The following is a 14,327-nucleotide window of genomic DNA, read 5'->3' on the forward strand; positions in this document are numbered from 1 at the left end:
TGGATGTTTCTGTACACTTTAAATGAAGGTTTTGCTTTATATTTGTCTTTAGCTTGTATTAGCCGGAGGTTTTTTTTTCATGATGTTTAAATAAGTGCTTCATACAAGACATTGATTTTCGGTAGCTCGTGCCAAAATAATCACTTATACTTGCTTGCTGCACTTTTCATCACAAAAAGGAATAATAATAAATCACAACAATTTTGTGTTATAAATTGTAAATAACTGTAAAACCCCATGTGTATCTGGGGTTTTATATCTGTTGCCATGATCACTATTCATATTTTAGACAGCTGGTTGACAGCATATTTGTGGAGCATGAGTTGTATAACATCCAATTGAATTTTATAGGCCATAGCAATACAGGATAAAAGAAGAAGTTTGTTTAAATTATTAACTGATTCAAAATAAAAATATAAGGGTCATATTGCGTTGAAATATTTACACTTTTATTAAAATTAATTTCTGCTGAACATTCACCAAAAATGCTGCAGCAGCTATTTTCAGTTTTTAAAAGGTAGTGCTTCTCAACTCATATAGTAAATTGCAATTTTAGTTTGCAAATTACAATGAGAGATGTTAAGGGGGTAATTTTAACACCTCAGGACTGGCAGGGGTGGGGGGAGGTGGGGTTAACATTTTTTAAATGGGAAACCCGAACCTAACCTGCCTCCAACAGGGGCGGGTTAGGGGGATGGGCAACTAACTTGCTCTCTGGAGGCGGGTCCGTCGTTAAAATATTTGAATGAGGCTGCTTGCCTCAAATTTTACCTCTGTTTCATGTTTAACTCCTGGGGGCTGGGTTTTCGGGGCCCTGGGAGACCCAGCAGCTGAAGGGAGGTGAGAAAACAGGTGGATAGAACAGGTAAGTGCCTTTCCAGCACTGCTTATGGGCCAGGAGGAACAGGAGTGCTTCCCCCGGCCCATCAAGTTATCTTGTAAACCACTCCGCAATCCAAACCTCTCGATCGGCCGCCACCCCCCCACGATTGGATCCCCCCCCCCGCAATCAGACCCCCCGATGACCAACTCCTCGATGTCCAACACCTGATCCCACCTCACCCCCCCCACCCCCACCCACGACAATCTCCCCTCCGATGACCGACTCACCTCTCACAGTCTCTCTATATTTTTATGTCATTATTGGTCAACACAACCTTCGCTAAAAATCTATATCAAGGAGAAGTAGACAGGGCAAATTGATCTATAAAATATTTTCCTCATACTTTTTTTTACAATAGTTCTGGTGTGATCTGTTGTTCCTCGGGCTGTATTAATCATTAGTCCATTAATGGTCATCCATATGGAAGAAGGTAGACAAATAAACCAACCATTTAATAATTACAGTGGGAAACACAGGTTCCCAACACTGCAATAAGCAGAGAACAATTCACAAACGGTTCTAACTGTCAGGTGGCAGCTCATTTAAAATATATTCAATGCTCAACACTTAAAAATAAACAAACAAAACACTAGAAGATCGCCAAAGACATTTCTCTTAGATAATCTAGGACCTGGGGTGCGGTGTGTTTAGTTTGGATCTGCTGCAGCCTTAATGCCACAGCATTTCACCCTTCACTGCAACTTAGCAAGCTTAGATAACTGATACGAGGTACACATTACTGATAGTGAGAGGTACACAGATCCTCAGATATAATATTTGTAATCGTAATTACCTACCTCTTCTTAAAACGTTCATATGCAATTAACATTGTTGCTTCTTCCCTTACCAAGCCCCAAGCTCCAGAAGAAGGGCGGGTATTTCTAACATTAATTAAACCAATTTTATGGGTATGTTTAGTGACTGTTCTCCGAATTCTATATATTTCTATGTATTTATGTTATAAATTACTCAGTTTGTCCTTCTGTCTCTTTTGCCTTCTCGCCCCTATCTTGCTGGCTAAAAGTGGACCTCTGAAACACTTACCTCAAAAATGTTTCCAAAGTTCATGCTTTATCTGATTTCAGGTTTTAAGAAAAAAAGCAATTTAGGATTACTGTTAGTCTGAGGATTGAGAGGTTCCACTGCTGCACAGATTAGCTGTAGACAATCACATTAAAGCTTGCTGTGAAATTTGTCCACAGCTCACATGATCATCTCTGATGAACTAAAGCTTTCAAAAATCCAGAAGACAATTTGACAGTATCATGTTATTGTGAAAATATGTTATTAAATTTATGTTAGAAACATTATTTTTTATTTGCTAAGAAAACAAAAATGACAGCAAAAAAATGTTTCAAAAATTCAGTTAAGACAAATCAGCTGAAAGACCTTTGGATATGTGTAAATCAGCAGCAAGCATAACACACAAATTCCTCAGAATTTTGAATATTTTTAAATATGACTAAGTGGGAAGGATGGGAAATACATTCTAGATGTACTATTTTAAAATTATTATAGATATTATTCAATATCCTGTGACATTGAACATAGGGAATCAGGACCAAGTCTAGTCTTCAGATGAAGTAGGAGGAGAGGGCAGGGGATAATTGGAAAAGGAAATTCAGACTTAATTATTTTAAAGTCATGTGCTTATTTTTATACTTTCATTTTAAATTTCTGTATCCACGCTTAAAATGGAAACAGACTCTGTAAATTTGTCATGCTGATGGGCCATGTAATCACAGCACAACAAATCTACATAGGTAGTTTCCATTATAAATCTGGATACGGGAATTTATAATGGAAAAAGTTGAGAGGAAGTGTGCACAGATATAAGAATTTTACCATATTACTAGTCGATCTCCCATGGGGTCAAGACCAAGGGCACTTTTCAGGTCAAGTAGGGTTAAAGGGTAGGGAGATAATTGAAGGGAGAGGCAAATGGGGAGAGGGAGAAAGGAGGGGAGGGAAGAGGGTGAGAGTAGAGGAGGAGGGTGGAGAGGGGGAGGAAGATTGTTCATAATTTCCAGGTTTTCAGCCACTTTTGAACTGGCACTTGTTTGATCTGGATTCCAAGAGCTCGACATCCAGGAGCTGACTTACTGCATTTACATTACGAAATCTGATTCTCTTATAATGGCAGCAGAATTTTAGACCAATTCCATCACACAAGATTCTCCACTATATACATCTAATCTATGCTTCTTTAAATCATGAATATGGACAGGATAGTCTGCACCTTCATTTGAGTCTAAATGGCTTACGGTTCTGATGATACTCTGAAAAATCATATTATTGCTGTCGGTCAATGATGTTCTCAGTTTTATGTTCTCCTTTCAGAAAAGATATCACTGTGTCTAATTGTACACAAAGGGATGAGGCTACAGCTTGTCACATTCCTTGGTGAGTATGGCAAATAGGTTTATGCATTTTTAGGCAATTGATTTGCAATAAATCAGTTTCTTGGATGTTTATCATTGCAAAGTATTGAAATTCTTACTTCCTCCCCTAATAAGCCTGTGAGTGAAGACACCGCCCTCTCTATCATAAAGCCATACAAGCCAGAAGGCCCAGAGACAATTCCTAATGTTGCAGATTTAGCTGATTGCAGTTGGGGCAGCAGTTGATGTGCTAGAATTGGCCTCAACACCCTGGGCTAAAGAACAGTAAAATTAGCCAGGATTCCTCCTGCCGATGGCTATCCAGTAAATCTGCTGAAAAGCACCCGTGCGGCTGTCGATTAAGGACAGGATCAGCAGGAGGGAACGGGGCAGTAAATTGTGCACCCCAATTTTCAGCGCGCTACCACCCCATTCCGGCCTGGACACAGGGATGAAAATCACCCCCTATAAATCCCCTAAACGATTTTGGCAGGATATCTGAAAATGTTTCTATTATATTAAACAAATAGCAAAGCAGAGTGAAACGGAACAGAGGAAAGAGCACAACATTAACAGTGGTAGAACAGAAAGTCTACAACTTCAGGGGGAACAGTGTTTCCCCCTGAAATTCTGCACAGTGTGGGATAACTTAAATGGGAATTAGCTCCACAAACTTTAGTAAGTTTGTTGTTATGTTTCCTATCTTTGACAATGACATATTATAATTAGCTGCTTACACTTGAACAATGTGGAATTTGATTCATCTGTGAAAGATACCTGCCTAATTTTATTATCTTGCCACCACAGATACATCAGGATTTTCTAAAATTTAGCCACATGGCAAAAATCGCTACCACCTCAGCACCTTCCCAACATTAATTTCATTCACCACTACAACTGCCATTTCACCTGCAATACAAATGTGGATTATATTTCTGGCCTTTTAGCACAATAGCGGCACAGAACAATTATTGGTACCAACTGAGGAAAGTGAACTGAACACATCTATTGAAAGTTGAGGTCACCACAAACCGCAGTCTCCTAAACAAGAGAATATGGACACAGATGTTGGTGAACAAATAGCACAGGGGATTGGGCACTTTGACCTTCCAGTAATAATCTGGCCAGTTCTTAAAGATAGTCTATGTGTGTTCCTGCATTTTTATCTACCTTCCTCTATGCTCACTCACTGTTCATCACAGTTAGGCATAAGAGTCATCTGAGTGTGGTTAAAAACAACTTTCATTTGCCATCAGATTGATTTCATTCAATTGGCCACACTACAATCATCGAATACGTTGACTTTTAGAAAACAGAACTTTTCTCAGCTAACCAAAAGTCACATATATTAAATAATTTACCTTTCAATTCCTTCCATGCTCCAAACATGTATAAATACAAGGTTCTAAATAAAATTAATACAGATTATAACCTTTCAGAGGGAGACAGATGGACTGACAGAGAAAATAAAACTAGGCCTTACCCACAATCATTAATTAAGCAAGACTGTTACAAATTCAGATCTGCCACTAGTGTCAGTTATTCCCATAAGCAGTCTGTGCCTTGTTTTTAAGGGAGCGGACTCACATTGCCCTATCTACTTGCACAGTAGCAAAACCCAAGGACATGACAATTGCGTTCCTTTATGATCTGAACTGGATACCGCTGGGTGAGATACAGACTGATATGAATTGATAAGCTGCTTTATTTTACAGAATGGCTGTTATAATTAGACTGATTTAACAACAATAACACTTGCATTTGTAAAGCACCTTTAACATAGAAAACATCCTAAGATGCTTCACAGAGGCGTAATCAAAAAAATAAATGGGCACTGAGCCAAAGAAGGAGATATTAGGAAAGGTGATCAATAGTTTAGACAAAGAGGTAGGTTTTAAGGACAGGGAGATGCAGAGGCAGGGAGGGGGTTTAGGGAGGAAATTCCAGATTGTGGGACCTTGACAGCTGAAGGCACGGCCGCCCATGGTCGGGCAAAGGAAGGGGGAGAGTTTGAAATTTGAGGCATTGGGGAACCAGGAGTCAATTTAGATCAGTGAGGACAGGGGTGATGGGTGAGCGGGATTTGGTGCGGGATAGGATGCAGGCAGAAGAGATTTGGATGAATGCAAGTGGAGGGTGTAGAATAAGAGGCTGGCTGGAAGAGAATTGTAATAGTCTGAAGGTGACAAAGATATGGATGAGGGTATACTGAGCATTTGCCACTAATGTTTTTACTTTGGGACGCCAGAGGCAGTACAAGACTTTAAAGGAGGGGGTTCTCTGTACATAATATTAAACAAAGCTTGTAGTTGGAAGTCAACCATGAAGCATTATAGGTAGCTAGCTTATTAACATCCAGACATGCAATTCTTTTCAGCAACACCCGTAGAACATGGCAGCAGCAATAGCTGTCAATTTATAACAATTATTTACAAAACTAAAAGCCATTCTGTGCTGAGGAAATGTTACGATATAGAAAAAGAAAGAAATATTATGGCTTCCAGTAAAAGTGACCATTTGACATAGACACTGAGTTGAGGGCAGCTGGGGGAGCAGTGTTAGTTAATATTGGGGAATCAATGCATCCCAATCCCCCAACTAGGGGCCAGCTGGTTGCCAGAACTTGCCATGGCAGCCTACTTGTCTGACTTGCTGAATAGGGGTTGTATTCACCCTTAAATATAATTCGCCTCGTTTGAGGACATATCTCCAACTGCGTCAGTGAAGAAACTGCACACTTTTTTAACTTTACAATTCTGATGTACAAATAAACTCACCATGCAGTTATCCCTGCTAGCATTTAGAAAAATTGAAAATTAGAACATCAGTTGTTGGTCTTGGTTGCCCCACCCCTAATTCTTGTTCCACTCTCTCAGGACTAACTGGTGAGTGCCAACGTTAAAGCTATCAGCAAGATCATCTTACATAGGGGCAGCTGACTCAAAATAGCTCTAAAAATGAGATGTTTACCTTATCACAAAAACAAAAATGAGTGATTTCCAAGGTTGTAGTTTAGTTGAATGTTCGTGAAACTTCTTGCAGCTCATTACAGGAGGTTTGTTTCAGTCCTACATTAACAACATTTGCTACCTGGTGAATTGCAGTGTTCTACACAAGCTGAGCCATGTTGGGGAGGATAGATGTCAACAGACTGTTTATCTAAGCCTTTCCTTGCTTGGTGAAACATGTCATTCAGATTTACTTCGGCCTTAACAGATAATTCACTTTGTCCTGGAAGTTACTTTTGTGCAGTATATTTTTAAGTTTTGCAAACACTTTCTAATTTACTAGGATTGATTACAATAGAATATAAGAATAAAATTATACCAATAAATCAATAGATAACCATAACACATCTGTACGATGAATAAACTTTATGCTGCACACGTCAAAATGCTGATACCTACCACTCTATACAACAGATATGACTCACGGGCCCCGATATTTACGGGGAGGCGGGGAGGGAGCGGGGGCACCTGTCAGCGCCTGGGAAACCCGGAAATACGGGGAAGGCAGAGGTCCTGCCGAATTTAATAGCAGGACCTCATTAGAATGTTTTTACTCCGTTTCCCGCCAGGCAGCCGGCCAGATTGAGAGGCTGGCTGCCGGGCAGGAAAGCCTGCTGTACAAGGCCTCAGCCAAGGGCCAGAGAGGAGGGAAGGAGAGGTCGCGGTGGGGAGAGATCAGATCGCAGGGGAGGGGGTCTGAAGATCACGGGGGGAAGAGATCAGATCATGTAGGGGTCTGAAGATTGTAGCAGATTTGCTTGGGGGCCCTGGGGGATGCACTCCGGCTTCTCCTGGTCCACAAGCAGTGCTGGAAAAGCACTTACCTGCTGGTTCCGGCAGTTCTTGCCTCCCTATAGCTGCCGGATTTCCTGAACCCCAGGAACCCGTGTTGAAGGCGTTAAATCCAAAAGGCTGACAAAATCTGAGGCACGGGGCCTCATTAACATATTATAATTACTGACCCACCTCTCGAGAGCAAGTTACTCGCCCGACTTTCAACCGGCCCTGGTTTAACCAGAATTAGGCCCATTCGCGGTGGGTTGGGGTCGGGTTTCCCATTTTTAATAATTTAACCTCCCCTGTGGTTCTCCCGCCCGTCCTAGAGGGTTAAAGATCCCCCCTCATGGAGTCTGTTTTTCCCTCACTAGCAAGCGTGTAAAAATGGGACCAAAATCAGAAGTGAAGAAACCTCACTTGTGTCCAGTTTTAAATTGGCCATTTTCCTGAGGGTCCTTCACAAGTGAATTTACACATTCAGGAAGTTTGGCATTTTTCCACTGTAGTCAGAGGATGGATTTTTCTGTTTTTTTAAAATGCATTTTTTTAAAGAAGATTTGCATTCTCAGTCTAACCATTTGTAATTTTTGTTTGGAGAAAATGGCTCAGATCAACAGGTCACCTGTGATTATGAACCTTGGGGCTCATTTGTTGGAAATCAAATTTAAATAATAAAACGAGTTGTATCTGTACTGAATGAGTGGAATGTCTGTCATGAATGTCTGTTAATTCCCTTACTCATGAACACTGAGTAATTTTCTTCTTCCTCACTGTTTGAGAAAATGTAACTTTTGTGTTTTTCTGCTATCTAATTGGACATATTCTACTTTTGTTTTTCACCAATCATATTGCACAAAACCTTTCTACCCTGTTTTCAATCATGTTGCGCCAAAACTTTTCTAACCAATCATGTTACATCAAAAAAATCCTGCCCAATGATATCAAAGCAAAAAACTCTCCAAGATATAGCTGCAATGATAGCTCCTTAGTCCTCCCCCAATACATTCCCATCACCTCCAAAATATCAACAATTCAGAAACTTACTCTTCCCATTTTCTAATTAGTCCAATAATTTTCTCCCACACGGCCTAATGTATCCCACCAACCCTCAAGAACATCCCTGATCTCAGGTACAGCAACTCTGATACTTCCCGGCCAAGCCTGGCCTGTCCAGTTGAACCCCTGACTTGAGCATTGAACGAGACCTAACTGTTCTCTCTCTTGGCTTCCTGTCTTTTGTGCTTGCATGAATCAATAATGTGCAAACAGACTGATCCAAACTCACGTTCTCCAATCACTGGAAATGTATACAGAGACAAGAGGACAGCAGCTTTATACCGCCGAGGCAATGGGTTCAATATTTTTATTGCACTTGCCTAAAAGTACTGTTTCTTTTCCAATATGTTCTATTTATTCATTATCAATGATTTCTGGATACTGGATTTTTCTCTTCCAAAAGGCATATGCAATAAGCAAAATGAGTTACGGTAAAAACTTTTGTTAATTGGCCTGAGCCTCAGTCAAGCCTCATCCATTCTTGTATTTATAGAATTAGATATGTTTATTGCATAAAAAATAGTAGTTAGAATTTAATACATTTATTATGTAAGAATTGATGTTTATAGTTAGCTATGCTTATTATAGAAGAATATTTTAAAAGATAAACAATTTCATTATAATTACACATTTATATCTGAAAAACTCAACATCTGTGTATAGCACTGCACACGTCAAAGTTATACAATAGCCTGATAAATGGGTCCATAGCAGAAAAAAAATAAATACCGTGCATTTCTCATTGGCAAATAACCAATGAAAAGTAAATCAGCAAAGGTCCCACACAAAACATACACATGAAAGGCTGCAATTTCAACCAATCACATTACTGAACTTATTTTTCAAAATGGTGTTCAGCCACCATTTCTAATTCTGACAAAGCTGAATATATAGCTGTACGAATAAGCACTTATAAGATAAAAAGCACAATAAATTGTTTAATTTTCTTTAAAATCATTAAAGGTATCCAATTTGATGAATGGCAGCACACATCCTTACACTACTATTTCTTTCCATAGGCCTACCTGTTCTCCGGCACCTGAGACTCAATATTCTTTGTTGCCTGCAGCTTTGTTTCTTCCTTTGGCATTTGTTACCACTTTCTTTGCCTCACCTTCGCCATCTTCCACGAATACATGCTTGTTATCTTTCAAATAATGCAGATGAGGACAAGGAGGCAGACACACAAACACTGCTGGAGAGAGCCAAATCAGTTACAAAGATACAAAGACCAGCCCTGGCCTATCTTTGAGCAATGCTACAGCAGACCTACTTGTATTTTACAAAAGATTACTATTCCTTCTTCTATATTCCTAAACAATAAGCTTTTCCTAATCATCTTCATTTCACTAAATTTTATTCAACTTGCTCCTTTTCTTCATCATGTACGGATTGGGGGAGGTAATTGGCTTGTATGATCCCTCTCCTAACACATGTCTGTAGATTTCTAGCCTTCGTATTACGACTGTTTTCTGTGACCGTGATGGAAATAAATGCTGTGTGCCCAACTGATATTAAGACTTGCACCCAAATGAAAACTGGACTCATGATGTCTTCTGAACTTACACTGTTTGATGATTAATTGTCCCATTCTATAGCATTCCTGAAAGATAAGGATCTGATCATTCACATTATTTTGTACTGATGTTTTTGGCTCTCTCCTAAGTTATGTGTCAGTGCTGGAGAATGGAATACCTTTCTCTCTTTTCTCTCCTAATATTAAAATCAAACATTCCCAGGCCAGGTATAGCACAAGCCAGATGAAGGTAAAGTTCCTCTCCACCATCACAAAATCATGCTTTAAATCCCAACCTCAGATGAGCACGGCCTGCTGCAACAATCTGATTTGTCCATTTCCCACAGAAGCCTTATTTATGGCTCTATCAAGAATCATGCTACAATGAGAGTGAACTGTAAATTTCTTTTATTTTATCCTAATCTACATTATATATTTACAGTGTTGCTAAACTATGCCTATGCTCAAGATGATTGCAATGCTGGGTCATGTTACCCACCTCTTGGAGACCTGCTTGTAGGCCGTAGCAGTCAGCTAACTGCTTCCTCAACCTGTGGCCTGAATGGGCCTGAAACATATTGCATCCTAGGTCACTTACAGGTCAGTTCATACTTTTACAAAGCCTAATTTTAATTTCATCTTGTCTATTAGTATTTCACCTTATCCCACCATCATAGTAAGTAATAAATGTTATGGATCGAGAACATCTGAAGATTATACTGTAACATATCAATGGTTTAGCCGAGGTTTCTAAAAGGGCGATTTGCTGGAGATCTTTTCTATTGTGTTAAATACTGTGAATAATGTACCTCGCTATAGTCCATCCAAGGCAGGCAATTTTTAGATGTGGGAATGGGTTCAGCCGGGGGGGGGCAGAGTCTAGAAGCAACATCATAACCATTGTAGAAAATCTGAAATCTGTCTCAGCAATTCTGTGAAGATAGGATGGTGACAAGCTGAATGAGTCATGACAAGACCAGGCTAAGAAGTACATGTGTTGTTCGGATCACCAATTATCATGTTCATTGAATGAAACCCTTCATCTGATGAGCAATTTAATTTAGTAAAGAAATACTTGTGTCCTTGGTCGATCACACCCAGGATCCTAACAAAAAAAGCGACCACTTTTGCTGTTTTTGATAGTCTTTGGCCCCAGATAATGGTGGCCCACCTAAAGTCATTTGACGGTCATGGATAGTGTATAATGAACACAGGAAGATAAGGAGAAAGAGAGCGAAATGGCAGAAATATTGAATAGTTACTTTGCCTCAGTATTTACCAGGGAGACTAACAAGGAGGGCATGTCATTAGAAGAAGAGATCAAAAAAGATATAAAGACATTTAAGATAATTGATAAACTAATCAAACTTAGAGAGGATAAAACCCCTGGTCCGGATGGATTGCATCCGCGCATTTTAAAAGAAGTTAGGGAAGCGATAGCAGAGGCACTATTACGTTTATATAAAAATTCATTAGAAAAGGGAATAGTGCCAGAGGACTGGCGGACAGCTAATGTTATTCCTATATTTAAAAAGGGAGTTAGAGCAAATCCAGGGAACTACAGACCAGTTAGCTTAACTAACTGGTGGTAGGAAAGATAACGGAATCTTTACTCAAAGATGTAATAGAAAAACATCTAGAAAATGAAAATATAATAAAGAATAGTCAGCACGGATTTCAGAAGAGAAAGTCATGCTTGACCAACCTGATTGAATTCTTTGAAGAAGTAACAGGAAGCGTAGACAAGGGTATTGCAGTAGACGTAATATATTTGGATTTTGAACGGGCCTTCAATAAAGTACTGCATTGTACACTCATGACTAAAGTCAGAGCATGTCAAGTCAGGGGACAGGTAGCAGAATGGATATTAAGCTGGCTACAAAACAGAAAACAGGGAGTAAGGATTAAGGGTAGCTACTCAGACTAGCAAAAAGTGGGAAGTGGTGTTCCACAGGGATCGGTGCTGGAACCACTGTTGTTCACAATTTACATTAACGATTTGGACTTGGGAATCGGAAGTACAATAAAAATTTGGGGACAACACCAAATTGGGGAGTATAGTTAATACAAAGGAAGACTGCATCAAAATGCAGGAAGACTTGGAAAAGTATGGGCTAATAAATGAAAGTCGGCATGGATTTATTAAAGGTAAATAGTGTTTGACTAACTTGATTGAGTTCTTTAATGAAGTAACAGAGAGGGTTGATGAGGGTAGTGCGGTTGTTGTTGTGTATATGGACTTTCAAAAGGCATTTGATAAAGTACCACATGATAGACTTGTTAGCAAAATTAAAGCCCATAGGATTAAAGGGACAGTGGCAATGTGGATACAAAATTGACTAAGGGACAGAAAACAGACTGTAGTGGTGAACAATTGTTTTTCAGACTGGAGGGAAGTATACAGTGGTGTTCCCCAGGGATCAGTATCAGGACCACAGCTCTTTTTGATATATATTAATGATCTAGACCTATGTAAAGAGGGTATAATTTCAAAGTTTGCAGATGACACGAAAGTCAGAAATGTAGTAAACAATGTGGAGGATAGTAACAGTCTGCAGGAGGACGTAGACAGACTGGTGAAATGGGCAAACACATGGCAGATGAAATTTAATGCAGGAAAGTGTGAAGTGATGCATTTCAGTAGGAAGAATGAGGAGAGGCAATATAAACTAAATAGTACAATTTTAAAGGGGGTGCACATACACAAATCTTTGAAGGTGGCAGGACGAGTTGAGAAGGCTGTTAAAAAAGCTTATGGGATCCTGGGCTTTATTAATAGAAGCATACAGTACAAAAGCAAGTAAGTTATGTTAAACCTTTATAAAACACTGGTTAGGCCTCAGCCGGAATATTGTGTTCAATTCTAGGCACCACACTTTAGGAAGGATGTCAAGGCCTTAGAGAGGGTGCAGAAGAGGTTTACTAGAATGGTGCCAGGGATGTGGGACTTCAATTATGTGGAGATACTGGAGAAGCTGGGGTTGTTCTCCTTAGAACAGAGAAGGCTAAAGGGACATTTGATAGAAGTGTTCAAAATCATGAATGGTTTTGACAGAGTAAATAAGGAGAAACTGTTTCCAGTGGCGGAAGGGTCAGTAACCAGAGGACACAGATTTAAAGTGATCGTCAAAAGAGCCAGTGACGACATAAAGAAACATTTTTTTACACAGCAAGTTGTAATGATCTGGAATGCACTGCCTGAAAGGGTGGTGGAAGCAGATTCAATAGCAACTTTCAAAAGGGAATTGGATAAATACTTGAAGGGAAAAAATTTGCAGGGCTATGGGGGAAGAACAGGGGAATGGGACTAATTGGATAGCTGGCACAGGCAAAACAGGCTGAATGGCCTCCTCCAGTGCTGTACCTACTATGATACTATGAAGACATTAATAAACTTACAGAATGGGCATGTAATTGGCAAATGAATTTCAATATAGATGTGTGTGAGGTGGCGCATTTTGGTAGAAAGATTAAGGAGGCCACATACTGCTTGGATAATAAGAGTCTAAATGGGGTAGAGGAGCAAAGGGATCTCGGGGTAGAACCATAAAAAAGATACAGCACAGAAGGGGGCCATTTGGCCCATCGTGTCCACGCCGGCTCGAAGAACAACCAGGTGCCCATTCTAATCCCACCTTTCAGCACCGGTCCGTAGCCCTGCAGCTTACAGCACTTTAGGTGCAGGTCCAGGTAATTTTTAAAAGAGTTGAGGGTCCCTGCCTCTACCACCAATTCGGGCAGCAAATTCCATACACCCACCACCCTCTGGATAAAAAAGTTTTTCCTCATGTCCCCTCTAATCCTTCCACCAATCAGCTTAAATCTACGCCCTCTAGTTCTTGAACTCTCCGCTAGGGGAAACAGGTACTTCCTGTATGCTCTATCTGGGCCCCTCATAATTTTGTACACCTCAATCAAGTCTCCCTTCAACCTCCTCTGCTCCAAGGAAAACAACCCCAGCCTATCCAATCTCTCCTCGTAGCTGCAATTTTCAAGCCCTGGCAACATTCTTGTAAATCTTCTCTGCACCCTCTCCAGAGCAATTACGTCCTTCCTGTAATGTGGTGACCAGAACTGCGCATAATACTCCAGCTGTGGCCTTACCAGTGTTTTATATAGTTCCATCATTACATCCCTGCTTTTGTATTCTATACCTCAGCTAATAACGGAGAGCATTCCGTATGCCTTCTTCACAACCTTATCTATCTGTACTGCCACCTTCAGGGACATGTGCACATGCACTCCAAGGTCTCTCACTTCCTCTACCCCTCTCAATGTATTCCCGTTTACTGCATATTCCTTTTTACTTTTTGCCCTTCCTAAGTGTATTACCTCACACTTCTCCGGGTTGAACTCCTTTTCCCACTTTTCTGCCCACTCCACCAACCCATTGATATCTTCTTGGAGTCTACAGCTATCCTCTTCACTATCAACTACACGACCAATTTTAGTGTCGTCTGCAAATTTGCCAATCATGCCCCCTACATTCAAGTCCAAATCATTAATATATACCATGAGCAGCAAGGAACCCAACATTGAGCCCTGTGGCACATCACTGGAAACGGATTTCCATTTTCAAAGACAGCCATCGACTTTTACCCTTTGTTTCCTGTTACTGAGCCAATTTTGGATCCAATTCGCCACATTTCCCTGTATCCCATGGGCTTTTACCTTGCTGACCAGTCTGTCATGTGGGACCTTGTCAA

The 14,327-nt window shown here is 40.3% G+C and overlaps 1 protein-coding gene across 1 annotated transcript in view; it reads left to right on the forward strand.

Moving 5' to 3' along the window:
* Positions 1 to 818: 818 nt before the first annotated feature.
* lamb4 (laminin, beta 4) overlaps positions 819 to 14,327 on the forward strand; it is a 102,488-nt gene continuing 88,979 nt past the window's right edge. Inside the window, exons 1-3 of the mRNA XM_068004823.1 lie at positions 819 to 865; positions 3,224 to 3,286; positions 10,064 to 10,221. Of these exons, the coding sequence (XP_067860924.1) occupies positions 3,259 to 3,286; positions 10,064 to 10,221 (186 nt within the window). The 5' untranslated portion in view covers positions 819 to 865; positions 3,224 to 3,258. The remainder of the gene's footprint in view (positions 866 to 3,223; positions 3,287 to 10,063; positions 10,222 to 14,327) is intronic.

This window comes from Heptranchias perlo, chromosome 24, assembly GCF_035084215.1.
Source record: "Heptranchias perlo isolate sHepPer1 chromosome 24, sHepPer1.hap1, whole genome shotgun sequence".
Lineage (NCBI taxonomy): Eukaryota > Metazoa > Chordata > Chondrichthyes > Hexanchiformes > Hexanchidae > Heptranchias > Heptranchias perlo.